The sequence below is a fragment of the Scyliorhinus canicula genome, chromosome 1 (genome assembly GCF_902713615.1).
Source record: "Scyliorhinus canicula chromosome 1, sScyCan1.1, whole genome shotgun sequence".
In the NCBI taxonomy this organism is placed as follows: domain Eukaryota; kingdom Metazoa; phylum Chordata; class Chondrichthyes; order Carcharhiniformes; family Scyliorhinidae; genus Scyliorhinus; species Scyliorhinus canicula.
In genome coordinates this window covers 186,578,396-186,601,615 of record NC_052146.1, presented here as the reverse complement: position 1 = coordinate 186,601,615, position 23,220 = coordinate 186,578,396, and the positions used below count along the sequence as shown (strand labels likewise).

The window sequence follows — 23,220 nt, the reverse complement described above, 5'->3', positions numbered from 1 at the left end:
TTCAAACCATCTTGAAATATAATAACAGACTCTTAAACCAAAATTTAAACGAAAAGGACAATCTACGACTAGTTATAAATGCAGACGACCCACAGTCATAAACATGACACTAGAAAAGTATGTGACAAATCTGATAGTGTATTAGGCAATTAATTAACATTGAAATATTGGATGTGCAAATTGGTAATGTGACACTGAACTGGAAAAGGGCACAATTAAATAGAAAGTAAATTACACTTTGGACCATTGGTTGTCTTTGCATTTTTAGTGGAAGTGTAATTTGGGGAATCCTTCTAATAAACAGGCCATCAGCAATGGACAGCTTGCTTTGGCACAAAGGGGCTGGCATTCTCCTCAAATTGCCAGATCGTCCCTCCATAGGAGGCATGTGATGATCTGCAAACCAGCGTTTTCTAATCGAATGAAGCAATCGTTCTACCTGACACACAAACCTGATGCCCAGACAATGGTGCACACTTTCATTCTAGAATGCCCAGCAAATTTGGATCAGCGCTGGAGTCGAATCTCAGACAATCGATCCAGATGAAGGTATCATCCTGACTTGGAAATCTATCACCGATCCTTCACTGTCACTGGGTCAAAATGCTGGAACTCCCTCCCTAACAGCACTGTGGGTGTACCTACACCACAGAACCTGCAGTGATTCAAGGCAGATTACCACCGCCTTCTCATGGGCAATTAGGGATGGGCAATAAATGCTGACCTAGCCAGCGATGCATTTTTTAAAAAAAATCACCTGAAACGCTTACTAGTTGCAAATCAGCACTGGTCAGTAAAAGTCTTTGAACATGAAGTCCTGGTAGATTTGTGATTAATGCTACAGGAGGGTTGATTAGATCATGAAGAGAATGACATTTTTGCCCCGAGGCAGAAAACCAATGCAGGCTGCAGCTGATCAAGTATGGATATACTGTTTGGGCCATTGTCGTGTTGTGTTCCCTGCTAATACTTATCTGATCAGGAGTTGGATCTGTCGTTCTGTGAAGAAAGTGAACCCAAGATCTACCCGCCTAAAGACAGTCTTCAAAATTTGCTGAGCCAGTTTAGTGTCTCAGCAGATGAACTATTTAAGCAGGCTTGAGAAATCAAGAGATGTTAAAAGAGGGCAGAGGTTCATCACATGATTCAAGCACCCGGAAAAATCTATGCAATCAGGTGTTAAAACTTTGAAAACTGGGTGTGATTCAACTGAAATAGCCTAGTGATTGATTCAGTTTGTAAAGTATCAGTGACTTTGCAAAAGACATGCACACTACAAAATGTCATCACAAAACCAAAGAAGGAGGCTGTAAACTTTTTTTCTTTTAAATACACGCCACAGATTTATGGTGTAGGATTTAGTGGTGACAACTAATGAAAAGCCGAGGGAAAAAAACCTGTAGATTGCACATTGGGTTGCACGACATGAAGCTTTTAAATGGAACAATGCCCTGAGGTGATTATCCAATTTAGATTAACAGAACTATTTGTTTGTACGGACAAATCATGATGTATTTTTATTACTAAGGGCCAAGAAGCGACAAGCAGGAAAACCATCACTCAATCCAGTGACGGTTAGAACTAGAAGAAATAAAGATGCTGAAAGGAGTGAGAAACTTCGCTATTGTGACTAAATGACCCCGTGAACAATTCAATGACATTCTTTTTACTAATTACGTTATTATTGAGGATTTTCTTGGTATGCATCTGAGCTGCAGCTTTATTTTAAAATTGTTGCATTGTGTTCTTTCCCACTTATAAATCAAAGGGCAGAATCTTGCCAAAAAATGGCAGTGTGTCAGACTCGGCGAGAAAAAGGGAATAAATCCCTCCTTTTCTCTTGGAATCTTGAGCCTCTTGGAAAAGGTGAGCCAGCATAGTTAACGCAATCAGTTTGGCGAGGCAGGAACGCTTGGGATCTCAGAACAGGCTTCAAAGGGATCCCCTTGACTGCCTCGCACCTCGCCGGTCTTGAATGTAAACAACGTCAGCGTGATTCAAGATTCCCGGAGGGGGGAGGTCTGGAGAGAGTTCTCGTTATGGATATACTAATGCATTAAAATGGGATTCCCAGGCTTGCACTGTGCGACTTGTTACTTGGAAAGCAATTATAAGCAATATTTACACCCAGATTTATGATTTAGCTATAACTAACAATCAGGAATTTGTCCCTGTGGTTGTTCATAATAGAACATACAGTGCAGAAGGAGGCCATTCGGCCCATCGAGTCTGCACCGACCCACTTAAGCCCTCACTTCCACCCTATCCCCGTAACCCAATAACCCCTCTTAACCTTTTGGACATGAAGGGTAATTTAGCATGGCCAATCCACCTAACCTACACGTTTTTGGACTGTGGGAGGAAACCGGAGCACCCAGAAGAAACCCATGCAGACACGGGGAGAACGTGCAGACTCCGCACAGACAATGACCCAGCGGGGAACCGAACCTGGGACCCTGGCGCTGTGAAGCCACAGTGCTAGCCACTTGTGCTACCCTGCTGCCCACAATATTTGACTCTTTAAAAATACCAACATAGAGCAGCAGTGGTTAGCACTGCTGCCAGAGCTGCTGAGGGGGAGTGAATTCAGGTATCTGCAGGTTAGGAACTTTGCACGAAAGGTCTGGAGGGGGTTCCCTAGGTTGCCGGGATATACCTGCTGGAGCGACTGTTGCTCCCGGATGTGGAAGGGGAGGTAATAATTAGGGATCTATACAAGTGGCTGGGGGAGCAGGGAGGCCAGTGGGTGGTGAAGATCAAAGAGAAATGGGAGGCGGAGTTGGGAGGGGAGATCAATGGGGGAGCCTGGAGTGAGGCACTGCGTAGGGTAAACGGGACCTCCTCTTGTGCAAGGATGAGCCTGATACAGTTTAAGGTGGTGCACAGGGTGCATATGACTCGGGCGAGAATCAGTGGGTATGTTCAGGGGGTAGCAGATGAGTGTGAGAGGTGTGGGCGGGGGCCAGCGAATCACTCGCACATGTTTTGTGGTTGCGAAAAATTGGGAAGATTCTGGGCGCAGTCTTAGACGGAGAGTGGAGGAGGTGGTGGATCCGGACTCTTTGGTGGCGATATTTGGGGTCTCAGAGGAGCCGGAGCTCATGGAGAGGAGGAAATCCGATTTCTTGGCCTTCGCCTCTCTGATTGCATGGCGGCGAATTTTGCTGGGAGTGGCGGTCAGCGTCGCCACCGGGGGTAGCGGCTTGATTGGGTGTCCTGTACGACTTCCTGCGATTAGAAAAGATAAAGTAAGAGTTAAGAGGCTCTTCAGAGGGGTTTGAGGAAAGGTGGGGGATGTTTGTGAGCCTATTTATGGGGCTGTTCGTCGCAGGGGAAAGGAGGAAAAATCTGTACAGACTGTATAGTTGATTGTAGGGAAGCATGTTTCCCGGGGTGTTTGTTCGCTGTAACCTGTTTCAATACATGTTTGTAATAAAATACATTTTATTTTAAAAAGCATTGCTGCCTCACACCGCCAAGCACCAAGGTTCAGTTCCAGCCCCAGGTCACTATCCGTGTCGAGTTTGCACTTCTCCCTATGTCTGCGTGGGTCTCACCAACACAAGCCAGTGATGTGCAGGGGAGGTCGATTGGCCACGCTAAATTGCTTCATAATTGGAAAAATTATGGAAATATTGGAAAAATACACTACTGAATATGGAGATTTTAAAATCATGTTTGCTATGTTGTATTTGTTGAAAGTCTTCGGAAATATCAGTGCAATTAAAACATTCTCATTCTTGCATTCAATTCTTTCCTCAGCACCACACTTCTGTATCTATGTAACTTCTTCCAGCCTTGCAACCCTCAGATCGCAGTGCTTTTCCAATTTTGGCCTCCACAGTTATCCTGCACATGCCCAGTTATCTTCTTTCTTTTTAAAATTTAGGGTTCCCAATTCATTTTTTCCAATAAGGGGCAATTTAGCGTGGCCAATCCACCCACCCTGCACATCTTTGGGTTGTGGGGGCGAAACCCACGCAAACACGGGGAGAATGTGCAAAATCCACACGGACAGTGACCCAGAGCTGGGATCGAACCTGCGAACTCGGCGCCGTGAGACCGCAGTGCTAACCCACTGCGCCACCGTGCTGGCCTATGCCCGGTTATCTTGACTCTACCATTGGCAGCCATGCCCTCAGCTGTCTCTGGATATTCCCTCACTAAACCTCCCCCCAACTCCCTCTCCTCCTTTAAGCCACCTCCTTGACCAAGGCTTTGGTCACGAGTCCTATTACCCCCAAATAGCTCAATATCAAATTGTATAATTAAAATCCTGCAAGACATCGAGTTTTTCTATGTTAAAGGCATTATGTAAATAAAAGTTGATGTTGATATATTAGCCTCCGAGAAAGTGGCCATTTTTCTCCCTTTCTTGCATGACCTAGTCAATCAGTAACCGTGCTCATTCCTTTCCTCCACTAGTTGTGAAATTAAGTGTAGAAACTGGAGATCTTGTTCAAGGGCAAAACTCAAAAAAAAGATGTGCGCATTCATAGTTTAAAAATACCACCTTGCTCCTTACCTGGTGCCTGCATTGCCGTGGAAGTAAAGAATGATAGGGTGGTCTGATGCCAAGGTTCCTTCATACCATGTCTGGTCCTTTCCCCGAGCTTCCTTCCATAGGCTGGCAGGTACTGTATGCCTATCAATAAGTAGAATAGATTAGTGTCCTTCACAGAGCACTGATTTTAACAGAACTAAACACACTTTTAATGAACTAAATGGGACTCTGATTATGAAATCTTATGCTTGGCTTTCCGCACATGGAATGGATTTGTTTATTGTCACGTGTACCGAGGTACAGTGAAAAGTATTTTTCTGCATGCAGCACAAACAGATCATTTAGTACATGAAATAAAATACATAATAGGGAAACACAAAGTACACAATGTAAATATATACCGGCATCGGGTGAAGCATACAGGAGTGTAGTATTAATCAGATCAGTCCATAAGAGGATCGCTTAGGAGTCTGGTAACACTGGGGAAGCTGTTTTTGTCTTTTTTAAAAATAAATTTTGAGTACCCAATTATTTTTTCCAATTAAAGGGGAACTTTAGCGTGGCCAATCCACCTATCCTGCACATCTTTGTGGGGGTGAAACCCATGCAAACACAGGGAGAACGTGCAAACTCCACAGGGACAGTGACCCAGGGCCAGGATTCGAACCCGGGCCCTCAGCGCCGTAGGCATCCATGATAACCACTGTGCCACCGTGCTGCCCGCGAAGCTGTTTTTGAATCTGTTGGTGTGTTCTCAGACTTTCGTACCTCTTGGCCAATGAAAGAAGTTGGAAGAGTGAGAAAGCTGAGTGGGAAGGATTATGCTGTATGCTTTCCCAAGGCAGAGGACGTGTAGATGGAGTCAATGGATGGGAGGCAGGTTTGTGTGATGGACTGGGCAGTGTTCACAACTCTCTGTAGTTTCTTATGGTCTTGATCGAGCTGTTGCCATACCAGGCTGTGATGCAGCCAGATAGGATGCTTTCTATGGTGCACCTGTAAAAGTTGGTAAGAGTGAAAGTGTACATGCCAAATTTCCTTAGTTTCCTGAGGAAATATAGGTGCTGTTGTGCTTTCTTGGTCATAGTGGGTGGGCCAGGACAGATTGTTGGTGATGTGCACACCTAGGAATTTGAAGCCGTCAACTGTCATTTTCCCCCTTTCACCACAGGACCACAAATACTGATTCAGCCATGGCTATGGCGTACTCCATGACTGCCACCAATTATACTGTACAAATAGCCGAGGGGAGGTGCACCTGCAGCAGATCATTATGAACTCTCATCAAAGAATACACCAGCATGTTGCAGTAAAACTATCTGAAGCCTGAATAAGTTACATTATTGCAGGCATACTCACGCAGCAAGCAGTGCTGGATTCATATCACTGACTGTAACACAACTATTGCATCACTGCCCTGAGCAACAGACAGATAACTGGCTAATCTGTGAACGCGTCTGGGCGTGATTTCCCACTAGCGTGAACAATGGAGAATCGGATTATAGATTTGAATGTTGACATTTCAAACACCAGGGCAGCCTATCGTTGAAAAGTAATTTTCCTCACATCAGTTTGGGTTGGATTTAAACATCAGATCCAGAGATCCAAATTGAGTGATACGTTGATCTCTGGAATCTTGGCTTAAATCCAGTACTGATTGCAGCCTCTTCCAGCGACGGGCTGCCAAAACATCCTCCATGAAATTAGTCTGGGCAGCTTCAGTACAGCTCCACTAGGTACAAAATCTTGATAGAAAATTGAACATTTCACCCCACAAAGTCGCAGAACGGCAGGTACGGGAAAACATTGCAACAATGCAGGAGGTGGTAATGGTCTTCTGAAATTGGAATAGAGACATGCTGTTGGAGAAAAGTGCATCTAATTGCCGTACATCTCATCTGGAACTGGATGTTGGCACTTGGTACCAAAATAAAGGTTGTTCCATCCCTCATATCCCTCACAGCATTTTGATACAAAGAGGAGTAATTTTAAAAAGTAACTGTTCATTTGGGTAAGTTCACCAATCCACCAGGCTGCTATATCGAACACAGTACTTAACTAAGTTGCTTACCTTTAGCCAAATGGAAAAAAAAAATCATACAGTAGACCCTGCTTGCAAAGGCACTGTAATTATCACTTCACAATCCAGATCTTGCCCTCCAGACTGATACACATGCAGGAAAACAAACTAGGAAGGTTTTGTTTCAAATACAGGACTTATCCACTGTCTTGTAATTAAACCAGATGACAAAAGGTTTTTGGTACCATAAGCACATTTGGCCTGATTGTTCTGATCCGATTCTGCAGAAGACAGTTGGCGTCTTTTCAATAGCAAATGCTGACTTTTTTTTTTATGTTGGCCTTTTGTTTCTCAGCTGGGCAATAAAAGTTAACCTGAACAAGCTGGACTTTGTTTAGTACAGCATCAACACACCATTGTTAAGCTGCAAATATTCAGATATAAACCAGATCTGGGACCATTGTTCTGGTGCTTCAATAATTGATAAAGACTTATGGTGCCATGAGAAGCATTTAGAAGACCGGCAATAAACAAATGGATATTAGTTTGTGTTGTTTGCAAAATTTGGACAGGAAATCTCTCCATACCCACACAACCAAATCAGGAGAACAATTGTGACCTATTGGAAATATTCCAAGGGGAACTGTACAGTTTCAATTTCAGCAGGAAGCAAAGGGATATTGGTACTAAAAGGACAAACCTCGGCAGATTTGGTTTTCATACTGAAACTCGATGAATGACTGAGCTAATGGACTGACTTGGATTTTCTTGTTACCACAGTACTGGACTCAATAGCATTTTCTACAAAACATAAGGTTACATTTTTCCAAAATTAAAAATAAAGACAGACTCTGGAATTTAAACGAACAGCTCCAGTTCCGCACATATGTTCACGATCCAAGCTAATGAGGAATCATCTAATCTCTAATTGGTACAAAAGGAACAACACTCAAACAAACACCCTGCATTTACGGAACACATTTTGCATCGAAAACAAAATTCTACATATTAGTGTACATGTAGAAAGGTGACAAAAGCAATTTACTGCAGATGCTGGAATCTGAAACGAAAGAGAAAATGCTGGAAAATCTCAGCAGGTCTGGCAGCATCTGTAGGGAGAGAAAAGAGTTAACTTTTCGAGTCCAATGACTCTTTGTCAAAGCTAACAGTCAGAGAATGTGGGGAATATTTATACTGTGGAGTGAGAATGATAGATGAGTCATAGCCACAGAAACTCAAGGAAACGGGGTGCTAATAGCCACAGAAACCAAGGGAAAAGAGTGTGAATGGCAGTCCCCAGAGAGAACAAAAGATGTGAGAGGCCAAACAGCAGAGAAACTAACATCGGAGGCTAAACTGTGACAGATGGAGATGTGGGGGGAGGGGAAGGGATAAGGAAAGGTGGATAAGATGGGGGGGTTAAATATATATTAAGAAAGAAAGAAATGTTAAGAGACAGTTGAAATGAAATGCGATGAAAACAAATCGGTCTAGGTGGGGTAGAGTTAATCTGAAGTTGTTAATTCGATGTTGAGACCGGAAGGCTGTAGCGTGCCTAACCGGAAGATGAGATGTTGTTCTTCCAGTTTGCGTTGAGCTTCACTGGAACATTGCAGCAGGCCAAGAACAGACATGTGGGTCTTGTGTTAAAATGGCAAGCAACGGAGTGGTCAGGGTCCTGAATGCGCACAGACCGAAGATGCTCAGCAAAGCGATCACCCAGTCTGCGTTTGGTCTCTCCGATATAGAGGAGACCACATTGGGAGCAGCGAATGCAATAGACCAGATTGAAAGAGGTGCAAGTGAAACGCTGCTTAACCTGGAATGAGTGTTTTGGGCCTGGAATGTGAAGCATGGAAGAGGTAAAGGGGCAGGTGTTACACCTTCTGTGATTGCATGGGAAGGTGCCATGGGTGATGGGAGAGGTACTGGGTGTGGTGGAGGAGTGGACTAGATTGTCTCGGAGGGAACGGTCTCTGCGGAAAGAGGGAGTGAAGGGAAGATGTGTTTGGTGGTGGCATCACGCTGGAGTTGGCGAAAATGGCGGAGGATTATGCTTTGCATACGGAGGCTGGTGGGATGAAATGTGAGGACGAGGGGGACTCTATCCTTGTTCTGGGAGGGAGGGGAGGGGGCGAGGGTAGTGGAGCGGGAGGTGGACCACACACTGTTGAGGGCCCTGTCAACAACTGTAGGTGGTAAATCACAGTTAGGAAGAAGGAACACATTTTCGAAGCACCATTTTGGAAAGTGGCAACATCAGAACAAATGCGACAGAGGCAAAGGGGTTGAGAGCAAGGGATGGAGTCCTTACAGGGTGCAGGGTGCGAAGAGCTGTAGTCCAGATAGCTGTGGGAGTCAATGGGCTTGTAGTGGATAGTCTATTGCCAGAAATGGAGACAGACAGATCAAGGAAGGGAAGTGTCTGAGATGGACCAGGTGAAAGCAATGGAGGGGTGGAAACTGGAAGCAAAGTTGATGAATTTTTCCAGGTCCGGGCGAGAGCATGACGTGGCACCAAAATAATCATCAATGTATCGGTAAAGGAGTTGTGGCAGGGGGCCCGGAACAAGGAATGTTCCACATACCCCATAAAAAGGCAAGCGTAGCTGGGACCCATGCAGGTACCCTTTGCTACACCTTTGATTTGGAGAAAGTGAGATCAGTTAAAGGAGAAGTTGTTGAGAGATAGAACAAGATCAGCCAGGCGGAGGAGAGTGGTGGTGGATGGGAATTGTCTGGGTCTCTTTTCGAGAAAGAAGCGAAGAGCTGTCAGGCCATCCTGGTGTGGGATGGAGGTGTAGAGGGATTGCACATCCATGGTGAATAGAATGTGGTTGGGGCCCGCAACTGGAAGCAATGAATATGACGCAGTGTATCAGAGGAATCCCGGATGTAGGTGGGGAGGGAATGGACCAGAGGAGTGAGGATGGAGTCAAGATAAGAGGAAATAAGTTTGGTAGGGCAGGAGCATGCTGACACAATGGGCCTGCCAGGACAGTCCTTTTTGTAGATTTTGGGAAGTAGTTAAAAAGCGGGCTGTCTGGGGTTATGATTATGAGGTTGGAAGCTGTGGGCAGGGGAAGACATCTGGAAGAAATTAGGTCGCTAATGGTGTTGGAGATATTGGCTTGATGTTCAGTGGTCTGGTCATGGTCCGGGGGAGGTAAGAGGAAGTATCTGAGAGTTGGCGCTCAGCCTCTGCGAGGTAGAGGTCAGTGCTACAGACGACAACAGCACCCCCTTTGTCGGCAGGTTTGATGACAAAGTCGGGGTCAGCCCTGACGGAGTGAAGGGCAGAAAGTTTGGAAGGAGAGAGGTTGGAATGGATGAGGGGGGCAGAAAAATTAAGACAGCCAATGTCCCATCGACAGTTCTCAATGAAAAGATCAAGGGCAGGTAATTGTCCCAGCCCCGGGGTGGGGGGTGTCCACTTGGAGGCAAAACGTTGGAGGCACATGAAAAGGATCAGTGGAACGGGGGGGGGGGGGGATTCTTGCCCAAAGAAGTGGGCAGGGAGACGAAGGCGACGAAAGAAGAGTTCAACACCATGTTGAGCCCGGAATTCATTGAGGTGGGGACGTAAGAGTACAAAGCTGAGTCCTTTGTTGAGAACAGCATGCTCAGCCTCAGAGAGTGGAAGGTCAGAGGATATGGTGAACACGCAGCAAGGGCTGGGGTTGGGAGACATGGGGTACGAGGGATTAGGAATGGTGGAGGGCCTGGGATGAGCAGCGGTGTTGATACTGGGAGAAATGGAATACGAGGGATTGGCACTGGTGGAGGGCCTCGGATGGGCAGTGGTAGAAAGGTGACAGTGTCTGAAGATGATTGTGTCATAGTGCAGCAGGAAAAGGAACAGCCCAAAATCTCGACCCTCAGAGGATCCCAGATTTAAGAGTTGTGTGGGCGGTGGCAGGCGGGATACGGGAGAAGGGAGGGATGTCCCAGCAAGCTGGACGACAGAAAAGATGAAGTTATAGCGAGGGCCACAGAGATGTCAAGGAGGGTGAAGAGAATCGTACAGAATTACAGAGAATGCTACTCATTTAAAAAAAAAATTTAGAATACCCAATTTTTTTTTCCAATTAAGGGGCAATTTAGCGCGGCCAGTCCACCCACCCTGCACATCTTTGGGTTGTGGGGGCGAAACCCACACAAACATGGGGAGAATGTGCAAACTCCACACGGACAGTGACCCAGAGCCAGGATCGAACCTGGGACCTCGGCGCCATGAGGCAGCAGGGCTAACCCACTGCGCCACCGTGCTGCCCTTGAGAATGCTACTTATGACCTTAAATGGCATTCCAGTGCTGTGGAGTAGCAGAAACCTGGATGGTAAGGAATCAAGTAGGAAGTTGTGAAACAACCAGGCACAGATTCACGAGGCAGAATCACGTTCACAGAGACTAAGGGAGGTTGTAGATAATACTGTAGTTTGTCAGGACAGAGGCATTTGGGGAAACAAATTCTGACTGGTTTTGAAAGGGAAGGGGAAACAGTGCTCGAGGAGAGGGTGTAATTTACAATGTCAACCAGCACCGGGGCCATGAGATTATTGAAATGGGGTAAAGGGAGCAGGTCATGTGCTCATGGGCGGGATGAGAGGGAAACAATGGAAACGGAGTGGAGGAAAAGTCAGCCAATTAAATACTTTTGAAATGCAATCATTGTTGTAATGTAGGAAATCTGGAAAGCAATTTGCAACTGTGAAACACACATCTTTGAGGAAAGGGCCAGATAATCTGTTACAGTGATGATGGTGGAGGGGAGCATACAGGAGCTAGAACATCAAGACCATCGGTCCTGATTTCCAAATAGTGCCTTGGGATTTTATATTCACCAGAGAAAGCAGACGGGGTCTTGATTCAAAGTCTCCTGCGAAAGGAGGACCTCCAACAGTGCTGCAGTCTCTCAGTATTGAACTGGAAGTGTCAGCCTAGATTTTCTCTTCAAGTCTTTGGTGCAAGAGTGCAACCACAGAGCTATGACTGGTAGTAGAGTCAAGCAACTTAAAATTTAAAAAAAAACATATTTATGAGTACCCAATTCACTTTTTCCAATTAAGGGTCAATTTAGCGTGGTCAATCCACCTGCCCTGCACATCTTTGGGTTGTGGGGGCGAAACCCACGCAAACACAGGGAGAATGTGCAAACTCCACGCAGACAGTGACTCAGGGCCGGGATCGAACCTAAGACCTCTGTGCCATGAGGCAGCAGTGCTAACCACTGCGCCACCGTGCTGCCCTTAGTCAAACAACGTAAAGGGCAAGTCAACCATCACCATTTTCACTCATCTCCCAGTAGTCCAGGTCAAGAGTAACAGAGACAAAAAAAAACGAACAAAGGTCCTTCGCTCAACCTCTCAGTGACGGAAAGATTCGCAGTGCCGTGGAAAGAGAAAATGGGGTGGGGGGGGAAATCAAAAATAATTTCTCTCGTACTGTACATTTTACACGACCAGCCTGCAATCATACATACCTATTCTAGTCCTGTTATTATTTATTTAATTGATGCAGAGTATAGGCATTCTTGCCTCTTATCCAAATATCCTTCCTGACCTGAGTTCTGTAGGGATCTCCTGACTGTTGTAATGACTGTTACTAAAACAGTGGTTGTGGGCTGTTCGCAAATTTCACGTTTTCTAAATCAAAATTAAATAGAAAATGAAAGAGGTAAGAACTGACTACAGTATTTTCTGTAAAGCCAGTAATCATCATAAGCTTTAAATAAAGTTTTAATATTCACTTCAGATTTTAAAAATTGTATAAACAGAAAATACTAATGGAAGACTATGTTATATCTATTTTAAAACGATGTAGGCTGCAGATTAGTCCCACACAATTACTGCAATTTTAACAATTTTGGAACTCCATATTTACAGTTGCCACGACTATTATTTTGTTTGCTGATAAATCCTGTTGCAAAGTTGAAGCTTAAAAAAAATGCACAACTTATTTTCATTGAAATATTATGCTTGGGTTCAGATTATCAAATGATGAAAGGAAACTTGTACTAGGTTCTAATGCTTGCATCAGCTTGCTTTGATATTAACCATATTTTTTAAAAGTCAGTAATTCTTGGGATGCATTTATCACACATCTCTAGTTGTTCTGGCGTAGTGGTGGTGGCCACCTCATTGAACCACTTTGATACAACTGAGTTATTTGCTAGGTTACTTCAAAACGGCAGTTGAGAGTCAATCATGTAGAACTGGAGTCACATACAGGTCAAGTCAGGTAACAACAGTAGCTTTCCTTCCTTCTAGGAACATAAGTGAACCAGTCAGGTTTTTAGGACAATCCAGAGCATCATTGATGTGGCTGATGTGGCACTGGACTCACCTATTAAGGCAGACTGGGTAAAGACATCAGGGTTCCATCCCTGAAGGATATTTACCAAAGTTCAATGCTATAACAAAATTACAACCATTTTAACACTACACCAAAATCAAAATCCTTTATAATTCCAACAGTCAGAAACATGTAATATAACAGCTCTCGTGCTTTGGTGACATGTCTGCTTAAAATATACCTGTTAGTTACAAGATGATCACAATGCAAGACTAGTTGCTGTATTTACTGTAACAAGGCAAAATAAGGGGAAGAGCAATTCAATTGGATTTATTTAATGTAAGTAAACCATTTAATCTTAAAATAGTGGTTTCCCAACAGGAAACTAACTCTTGGGGAGTTAAAACAGATGGCAAAGTGTTCAATGTTATTTAGGAAGGCAAACAAAGTTGAGGTACGCAGAGAGGAATACTTCCAAAGTTACATAAATCCTCAGGGAGTCCTCTGCGCAGTACTGTATGTAATTTTGGTCCAGATTTTTAAAAGATACTAGTTTAATTTCAAGAACTATGGTGACAGACGAATGAAGAGAGATTAGCTATCTTGGGGACATTTCCATCTCCCCAAAAGATGACAGCACATAAGGAGACCAAATCAGGCCATCATCTCCAGGCTCTCTGCTAGTTTCACTTCCCTGTCTTTTCCCCATAACCCTGTAATTATCTTCTCGACAGACAATTGTCCAATTCTCTTTTGAAAGCCTCGATTGAATCTGTCTCCATCACACTCAAGCAGTGCATTCCAGATCCTAACAACTTGCTGCGTCAATAAGTTCCACATGTCGCCCTTGTTTATTTTGCTATTAGCTTTTAAATTAGCCTCGTTCGGGTTCCCAACCCTTCCATTGATGGGAACGGTTTCTCCTCATTTACTCTGTCAAAAGCCTCAATGAAATCTCCACTCAACTTTCTCTTTGCTCAGAAGAGCAGTCCAAGGTTCTCCAATCTTTCCATCTCACAGATGTTCCTCATTTCTGGAACCATTCTCAAAAATGTTTTCTGCCTTCATTCCAATGCATTTGCATCTTTCCTAAAGTGTGATGCTTAGAATTGGACACAATACTCCAGCTAATGCAGAACGGTGGGGAGTTTCTGAAGGTTTACTATGACCTCCTTATTGTACTTGATGCCTATTATTGAGATGTCAGGATCACATATGCCTTTTAACCGCTTTCTCAGTGTGCCATGCCACCTTCAATGACCTACCTATAGATGTACTCATAGGTTGCTCCACTCCCGCACCCATTTTGGAATTGTACTCTTTAGTTTATATTGCCCCTCATCCTTCTTCTGAACCAAACCATATCACTTTACACTCCTCTGCATTAAATTTCATCGGCCATTTGGTCCAGGGTGGGAGATATAGGAGGGATGTCCGAGGTAGGTTCTTTACTCAGAGTGGTTTGGGTGTGGGATGGACTGCCTGCTGTGATAGTGGAGTCGGACACTTTAGGAACTTTCAAGCGGTTATTGGATAGGCACATGGAGCACACCAGAATGACAGGGAGTAGGATAGCTTGATCTTGGTTTCGGACAAAGCTTGACCCAACATCGAGGGCCGAAGGGCCTGTTCTGTGCTGTACTGTTCTATGTTATCTTAGAATTTACAGTCAGAAGGAGGCCATTCGGCCCATCAAGTCTGCACCGGCTCTTGGAAAGAGCACCCTACCCAAGGTCAATTCCTCCACACTATCCCCATAACCCAGTAACCCCGCCCAACACTAAGGGCAATTTTGGACACTCAGGGCAATTTATCATGGCCAATCCACCTAACCTGCACATCTTTGGACTGTAGGAGGAAACCGGAGCACCCGGAGGAAACCCATGCACACACGGGGGTGATGTGCAGACTCCGCACAGACAGTGACCAGAGCCAGAATCGAACCTGGGACTCTGGAGCTGTGAAGCAATTATGCTATCCACAATGCTACCGTGCTGCCCATTTGTCCTATTTGACCGCCCATTCCAACACTGTGTATTCACTATCCTCCTCACAATTCACAATGCTTCGAAGTTCTGGGTCACCAGCAAACATTGGAATTGTGCCCTGTACACCCAAATCGAGGGCATTAATACATAAAGAAAGGCCAGTGGCCCATTAAATAGCTCTTAATTGTATCCTATGGGCGGCACGGTAGCACAGTGGTTAGCACTGTTGCGTCACAGCTCCAGAGTCCCAGGTTCAATTCCCAGCTTGGGTCACTGTCTGTGTGGAGTCTGCACGTTCTTCCTGTGTCTGTGGGTTTCCTCTGGGTGCTCAGGTTTCCTCCCACAAGTCCCGAAAGATGTGCTGTTAAGTAATTTGAACATTCTGAATTCTCCCTCTGTGTACCCAAGTTCATAAGGAGGATGTTCGGGAAGATCCCGGACCTGGATTCGCATAAACTGGTTATGGGGCGGGACTTTAACACAGTCATTAACCCAGGGCTAGACCACTCTAGCTCAAGGACAGGCAGGGTGCCAGCAATGGCAAAGGAGCTAAAGGGATGGGGTTGACCCATGGAGATTTGTGCAGCTGAGAGTGAAGGAGCTTTCCTTCTACTCACACGTGCAAAAAGTGTACTCCTAGATTGACTTTTTAAAAATCCTGAACAGGGCTGTACTGACGGGGGTAGTGGACACGTATTCAGCGATCACGATCTCGGATCATGCCCCGCACTGGGTTGACCTACAGGTGAGCAAGGAGAGTAGTGAGGTGGTGTGTTTGCGGCTGACGAAATGTATCCAGAACTATCTGGAAGTCAACGACACGGGGGAAGTTTCGGCTGCAGTGATCTGGGAGGCGCTGAAGGCGGTGGTTAGAGGGGAGCTGATCTCGATACAGGCCCACAGGGAGAAGGCAGACAGAGCAGAAAAGGACCGACTGATAAAGGAACTACTACAGGTCGACACGAGTTATGTGGAGGCACCAGGGGCAGGGCTTCTAAAGGAACGACGGAGGCTACAGGTGGAGTTTGGCTTGTTTGGCTGAAACACAAATAGGAAGAGGAGTTAGGAGACATTAAGGACGGTCTCTGGGCAGATGGGTTGAGCAGAGTCAACGCGTCCAGGCTCAGCCTGATACAGTTCAAGGTCGTTCACCGGGCTCGGATGAGCAGGTTCTTTGGGGTAGAAGACAGGTGCGCGAGGTGTGGCCCCAACTGCTTTCTGTGGTAGAGAATTCCACAGGCTCACCTCTCTCTGGGTGAAGAAATTTCTCCTCATCTCAGTCCTAAATGGTGTACCCCGTAACCTTAGACAGCGATCCTGGTTCTGGGCTACGCACCATCGGGAATAACCTTCCTGCATCTACCCTGTCTAGTCCGGTTAGAATTTTATAGGTTTCAATGAGATCCCCTCTCATTCTTCTAAACTCCACAACTATAATACTAACCGACTCAATCTCCTCATATGTCCCGTCATTCCAGGAATCAGAACATCCTTCCTCAGATAAGGAGACAAAACTGCACACAATGTGTCAGGTGCGGTCTCACCAAGGCCCTATATAAGTGCAGCAAGGCATCCCTGTCCCTGTATACAAATCTTCCTGCTAAGGCCAGCATACCATTTCTCTTCTTTACTACCCGCTGCATCTGCGTGCTTACTTTCAGCGGCTGGTGTACAAGGACACCCAGATCTCATTGCACATTTCACTCTCTCAATCTATAGCCTTTCAGATAATCTGCCTCCCAGTTTTTGTTACCAAAGTGGATAACCTCACATTTATCTAAATTATACTGCATCTGCTGTGCATTTGCCCACTCACTCACTCATCTTGTCCAAATCATACTGAATCATCTCTGTATTCTCCTCACAGCTCACCCTCCCACCCAGCTCGGTGTCATTTGCAAATATGGAGGGTGACAATTTCATCCTAGCTAAGCCTCTCCTTGACTGATCACAAGAATTGGCCCCAACTTACACAGCTGGGACAAGCCGTACTTTCCACATGAAGAAATACACCTTGCAGTGCAAGACTCTCATTGCAGTAAAAGACTCTTTAATGAAATATAAATGAAAGTGGCCAAAAAAAAAATGTTACTCTAAATGCTATCAATCTATTATTTTTTAAAAATTAGATTGTGTTGCAACTGAACCACATATATCCATTTTATACCCTGCGCATTAACTTAATTTTGCCCAAACACCATGTTTTGCCTCGACTCACTACGTAGAATAACACCAGAGATCCACAATGTACTAAACTAGTCTAAATGCAAAGAAGTACAGCAAAACCTTCCTTCTTTAATCTTCTGCATAACAAATGTTGACCTTAGCCACCATCGTCCCAAAAGAAAGATATCAGAAAGTGTTTAGCAATGGTGCTGCTACGTAACTGATAATGACCAAAGGCAGCATTAATGAAGGCACTGTAAGGCCTCACTTCTTCCACCAAAACCAGGAGCAGGAGAATCAATTTAATCTAGTACTTGAGCACTGAAATCAAAGCTGATATTCCGTTGCAGTAGAGGGAACACTGGACTATCGGTGGTACCATTCTTCGGACGAGACCATATAATGAGGATTTGTCTTGCCCTCTGAGGCAGACATAAAAAGGTCCCATGGCAATATTTCAAAGAAGGGCAGTGGAGCTATCCCTGGTGTCTTGGCCAATATTTATCCCTTAAATCACTTATCACCAAAACAGATTATCTGGTCATTATCACATTGGTGTTTGCGTGAGGTTGCTGCGAGTACATTGGCTGCCATGTGTCCTACATTATTATATGGGACAGCAGGGCACAACCTTAGCGAAAAGGATCAAGTGAAAGTGGGAGGACGAGTTGGGGAGGAAGATAAAATGAGGACTCTGATGTGAGGTAATGTGGTGGGTGAACTCATCCTCCTCCTGCACAAGGATGAGTCTTACACAATTTAAGTAGGGCATAGGATCCTCATGAGTAGGTTTTTCCCCAGAGGCAGTGGACAGGTGTGAGAGGGCCGGTGAACCATGCCCAGATGTTCTGGGTGTGTGAGGAGTTGGAATACTTTGGGAAGCGGTGTTTAGGAACTTAGAGGAATGTAGGGTTAGAGATGAAGCCAGACCCTATGATGGCGATCTTTGGGGTGTTGGAGATGCTGGAGCTGCTGGAGGGGAAATGAGCCAATGTCGTGGCCTTCGTCTTTTCTGACTGCCCAGCAATGGATACTTTTAAATTGGAGGTCAGCTATGCTGCCGCAGGTTGCGGCATGATTGGGAGACTTATACAGGTTGGAGAAAATCAACTGTTACCCAAGGGAGTCGGAAGAGGGCTTTGAGGTACATTGGAGGCCATTCATAACTACATTTGAAGAGCTGGTTGTCGTGGTGTGGGGGGGGGGGGGGGGGGAAGAGAGAGAGAGAGAGAGAGAGAGAGAGAGAGAGAGAGAGAGAGAGAGAGAGAGAGAGAGAGAGAGAGAGAGAGAGAGAGAGAGAGAGAGAGAGAGAGAGAGAAATAGAGTAAATGGGGGAAAATGTGCAAACTGGAAAGCTTATATTCTGCTGGATGTAGTTGTGTTACTATGTTGAACATGTTTGGAATAAAATACCTTTCAAAAACGACATTTTCTACATTGTCACAGTGACTGCATTTCAAAAGTACTTCTGTGGTTGTAAAGCTTTCATGATGTCTGTTGACCATCTAAAATGCAAGCCTTTCCTTTCTGAAGTAAACAACTTAAAAGCTGACATCTTTACGAAAGATATAACTAAAAGAAAAAGGGCGGCACGTGGAGCACTGGGGACCCGGGTTCGAATCCCGGCCCTGGGTCACTGTCCGTGTGGAGTATGTACATTCACCCTCACAACCCAAAGATGTGCAGGATAGGTGGATTGGCCACGCTAAATCACCCCATAATTGGGAAAAAAATAATTGGGTACTCTAAAATTTATTAAAAAAAGAAAAGAAAGCAATGAAGAATCTAGCAGTCAACCCAAGCGTTACAAAGCATTGCACAGAGTGCTGACAACACAGAATCATACAACACAGACGGGGGTCACTTAGCCTATTGTAACGACCCAAATAGTTCCATTCCCTGCTCGTCCCACTAGCCATGTAATTTTTATTTGCTTTTTCATTAAGAATTAATTTCCAACTATCACTATAGAATTCACACAAGACATTATCATCAAGTTTTCTATATATATATATATAATATATAATATATATATATATATAAAAAAATAAAATAAATATATATAAAATATATATATACACATCAATTTCTACTAAACACGGATTTCACGTTAGATGCCAGCATAATCTTTTTTGTTTATGTTTCATGATTGTTAACAAAGATATTATTACAAATACATAATGTTGAATGAACTGATTAGGCCCTCCTTTTTTCAACAAAAAAAGCGGGAAAATGTATTTCAATTAACACTTTTAAAAAACATTATAAAAGTCACCAGAGATATTTCTTTTTGGTCTAACACCATCAGTGTACGACAATCATTGACATGAACACCATTAAGAATAAATACTAATGATTAGTTGTTTGATAGCTCAGAACTTAACTATTGCTGAAAAAAACAGACATGCTATCAAAGCTTTTCGACTTGCTCTTATCAGGATACCTTGCAAGAAGTTACCAACTGTAATGGGGGAAAACAACAATTTATACTGCATAAGAGTGCTAGATTGCTTGGCAAGTGGACTCTGATTGGTGCAGGCATTACCGTGGAGAATGCAGCATAGAACAGTTAACTGCCCAACTTTGTTCAAATTCAAACCAGGCAGGTCACCTCCGATTGGTCAAGGTATTGCCCTGGGAAACAAACCGAAAAATGCCTGCTCCCCAAGGTTTTTAGGTGAAAAAGGCACAAAGTGTGGTCATATTCCTTCTATCCGTAAATTCCACAGCCAATTTATTCAAAGCAATCTCTCGCAAACAACAAAATGACAATGACCAACTTATCTGTTTTAGTGATGCAGGTTGAGGGATAACTCCCCTGCTCCTCTTCAAAATAATACCATGGAATCTTTTACCTGAGGGGGCACTCAGGGTCTCAGTTTTATATCTCATCTGGAAAAATGTCCGACAGTGCAGCATCCCATCTGCTCTGCACTGTGTCAGCCTATATTTCATGCTCTGTTGCATGGAATGGGACTCGGATACAATCTTCTGCGTCAGGTGTGTGTGCAACCAACTTTGCCAAAGCTGATACTGTAGCAATAACGGAAAGCACTCAAACCTCAGAGCAAAATCGCTGGCTTTGAAAGCAGACCAAGGCAGGCCAGCAGCACGGTTCGATTCCCGTACCAGTCTCCCCGGACAGACGCCGGAATGTGGCGACTAGGGGCTTTTCACAGTAACTTCATTGAAGCCTACTCGTGACAATAAGCGATCTTCATTTCATTTTTTCATTCAAGCTCTTCATCATCTGTGAAATCAAGACAAATTTCTACCATCTTCAGTCTTTCAGTTTTCTACCATCTTTTGCCAGTTTCTGCTCACTTACCAAGCGCCAATAGTGATTTTCTCTTCAGGTTTAAGATAAAAATTCCATGTGTGGTTCAACCCTTGGTCCTGTGGCCTTTTCAAGTCAATGAAATATGGTAACCGCACTATGAAAGAAAGGGACATTGATCAAAACTTGTGTGTTATAATAAACATCACGTCAAAGCACTTGCATGCGATTACACTCAAATCCACAATGATTTCCCTTTGTGATCTCCTTCATGAATCAAAATCTTTACAAATGCACGCTTGTGCAGTAAAGATAGGATTAATTTTCTGAAACTTTAATATTTGTTGTTACTTTTGAAAGCGATTTGGATATTTTCTAATATTTAAATATCAAAACAGTATCCCACAAGACATTTATATTTGCTAACTAATCGATATGTTGTCTGTCAAATTGTAAAACATTCAAGCTCCTGTCATAGACGTTCTTCCAGTGAACACTGAAAGATATTTGCTGAAAAATAAAATAAAAATGGGCGGGATTTTCCGTAGCGCGACGCTGAAATCGGGATCAGCGATCGAGCAGAGAATGGCTTCTGACCTCCAATCCGGGCAGGTGCCGGTTTGATGGCAGTTGGTGATGCTCCGCCCCCTCCAAATTAGCATCAACATCGTTGATACGTCATCAGCCGGCCCACGCGCAATGCTCCGTCCTCAATGGGCCAAGTCCCCGACTTCATGGGCCATGTGTCCAGCACCGCCACACTCGGCCGAGATCTGTGCCCGGGGCCTTCTGCTAGGGCTGGGGGAGTGCTGGCGGTGGCCCGGGGACGGGCTGTGGGGTTGGGTACGCGGTCCAGCATGGCCGGAGCAGTGTTTCCCGGCCCGATCAGTGGGAGCGTAGGTGTGCGTGGCTGCAGCTCGTCAGGCATGTGAGGCTGTAGCTCGTCAGTCATGCGCATGCGCAGCCCAGGATCCGGCAATTCTCTGTCCATTCTCCGCACAATTCGCGGGTGTTCCACATGGCGCCAGTGCTAGCCCATCACCAGTACCTGAATCGGTGAGGGATCGCGCCGATTTTCCTGCCGTGAAGCACCTCGGATTCTCCACTGGCGCCAGCACTGAGTCGCAGAAACGGAGAATCCAGCTTAATATTTCCCTGTTTTCTGAAGTCCTGCTGAATTTTGTGGCTAGAATCCCATCAAACATTTCCCAAGTTATAAACACTATTTTACCCTCTTCTTCGACATATAATGATATGGTTCCAAGGACAGTGATCTCCCTCAAATACCTCATGGCTACTATTCACCTGTGAACCTTCATAGCAAGCATCAGCTGGTCGCTCAAATCATGGGAGGGAACAGATGTAGTCCTGTTATAATGGCAACAGACTCTGACTGGTTTTCAATTCATTAATCCTGGGGAGTTATAGCCAATTGTTGTTTTAGCTAATAGCAGTTCATTATGCACTGGCCACAGGAAAAACCTGGGGCCTTCCTGATCTGTAGGACTCGGGTCTAAATGGAGAAGTCCCTTGTACAATACCTCAAATACAAAATGAACATTTTGAATAACCATTAAGCAACTGTGGAAGAGGGAAGAACACCGCATTATTATCTTGTACTGATTAACAAAAAAAACTTCCTTTGCTGTATAAAAAAATAGAATCATAGAATTTACAGTGCAGAAGGAGGCTATTCGGCCCATCGTGTCTGCACCGGCCCTTGGAAAGAGCACCCAACTCAAGCCACACCTCCACCCTATCCCCATAACCTAGTAACCCTACCTAACCTTTTTGGACACTACGGGCAATTTAGCATGACCAATCCACCTGAACCTGCACATCTTTGGACTGGGAGAAACTGGAGCACCCGGAGGAAACCCACGCAGACACGGGGAGAATGTGCAGACTCCACACAGTCACCAGAGGTTGAAATCGAACTTGGATCCGTGGTGCTATGAGGTAGCAGTGCTAACCACTGTGCTACCATGCCGCCCTGTAGAATAATACAAGCAACTGTACATTAAGACAGATCTACATGGATGCACGTTTCCAAAGGTATATTTAAGTTAAAGTGAGTGACACTTGAGACTTTCATTTGTCTATCTGGGTCCCTGAGTCTCTGCAACAGTGGAATGTAACTATTTAATTTGAAGGTGCAAGATATTAAATAGCAACATTTGGTCAAAAGTAGTGATCCACATGTGGATGTTAAACCATCAGCTATTTTAATGGCAAATACAGTCTCTCAAACATTTAAGAGTTACACCAAGATCTACGTTGGGACGTCTCACAAAATACTGAGCAAACCAACGTTTACCGACCTAGGAGGTATTTTGGACGTACAGTACTAGAGCTTTGATCATAAATCTCATTAGCTTTAGAAATGTGTGGAGATTAGCAGCTGTATACAAAGTAGGAGCAGCAGCTGTATACAAAGTAGGAGCGGCGAACACAGGATAAAACAGGTATAAAAGAATTGCAAAAGGGTGCGTGAACTAAGTTCTCAAAGGAAAAGGTACACATAGAAGATAGAACAGTACAGCACAGAACAGGCCCTTCGGCCCTCAATGTTGTGCCGAGCCATGATCACCCTACTCAAACTCACGTATCTACCCTATACCCGTAACCCTTAACCTTACTTTTATTAGGACACTACGGGCAATTTAGCATGGCCAATCCACCTAACCCGCACATCTTTGGACTGTGGGAGGAAACCGGAGCACCCGGAGGAAACCCACGCACACAGGGGGAGGACATGCAGACTCCACACAGACAGTGACCCATCTGGGAATCGAACCTGGGACCCTGGAGCTGTGAAGCATTTATGCTAACCACCATGCTACCCTGCTGCCCTAGGCATCTCAACAACATTTACTTATTTCATAGAAAAAAAGCCAAAAGGCTCTTCAAAAGGCATGAAATTATCTAACTGAATGGTGGAAAAACCCTGAAGGACTCAAGTGCCAAGCCCT

At 44.7% G+C, this 23,220-nt stretch overlaps 1 protein-coding gene across 2 annotated transcripts in view; it reads right to left on the bottom strand.

The window, feature by feature from the left end:
* abhd12 (abhydrolase domain containing 12, lysophospholipase) overlaps positions 1–23,220 on the bottom strand; it is a 138,600-nt gene that overhangs the window by 91,720 nt on the left and 23,660 nt on the right. For both annotated transcript variants that reach the window (XM_038804684.1, XM_038804694.1), the window contains exons 3-4: positions 20,300–20,405; positions 4,526–4,645 (exon numbers count right to left, since the gene is read on the bottom strand). In XM_038804684.1, the coding sequence (XP_038660612.1) occupies positions 4,526–4,645; positions 20,300–20,405 (226 nt within the window). The remainder of the gene's footprint in view (positions 1–4,525; positions 4,646–20,299; positions 20,406–23,220) is intronic.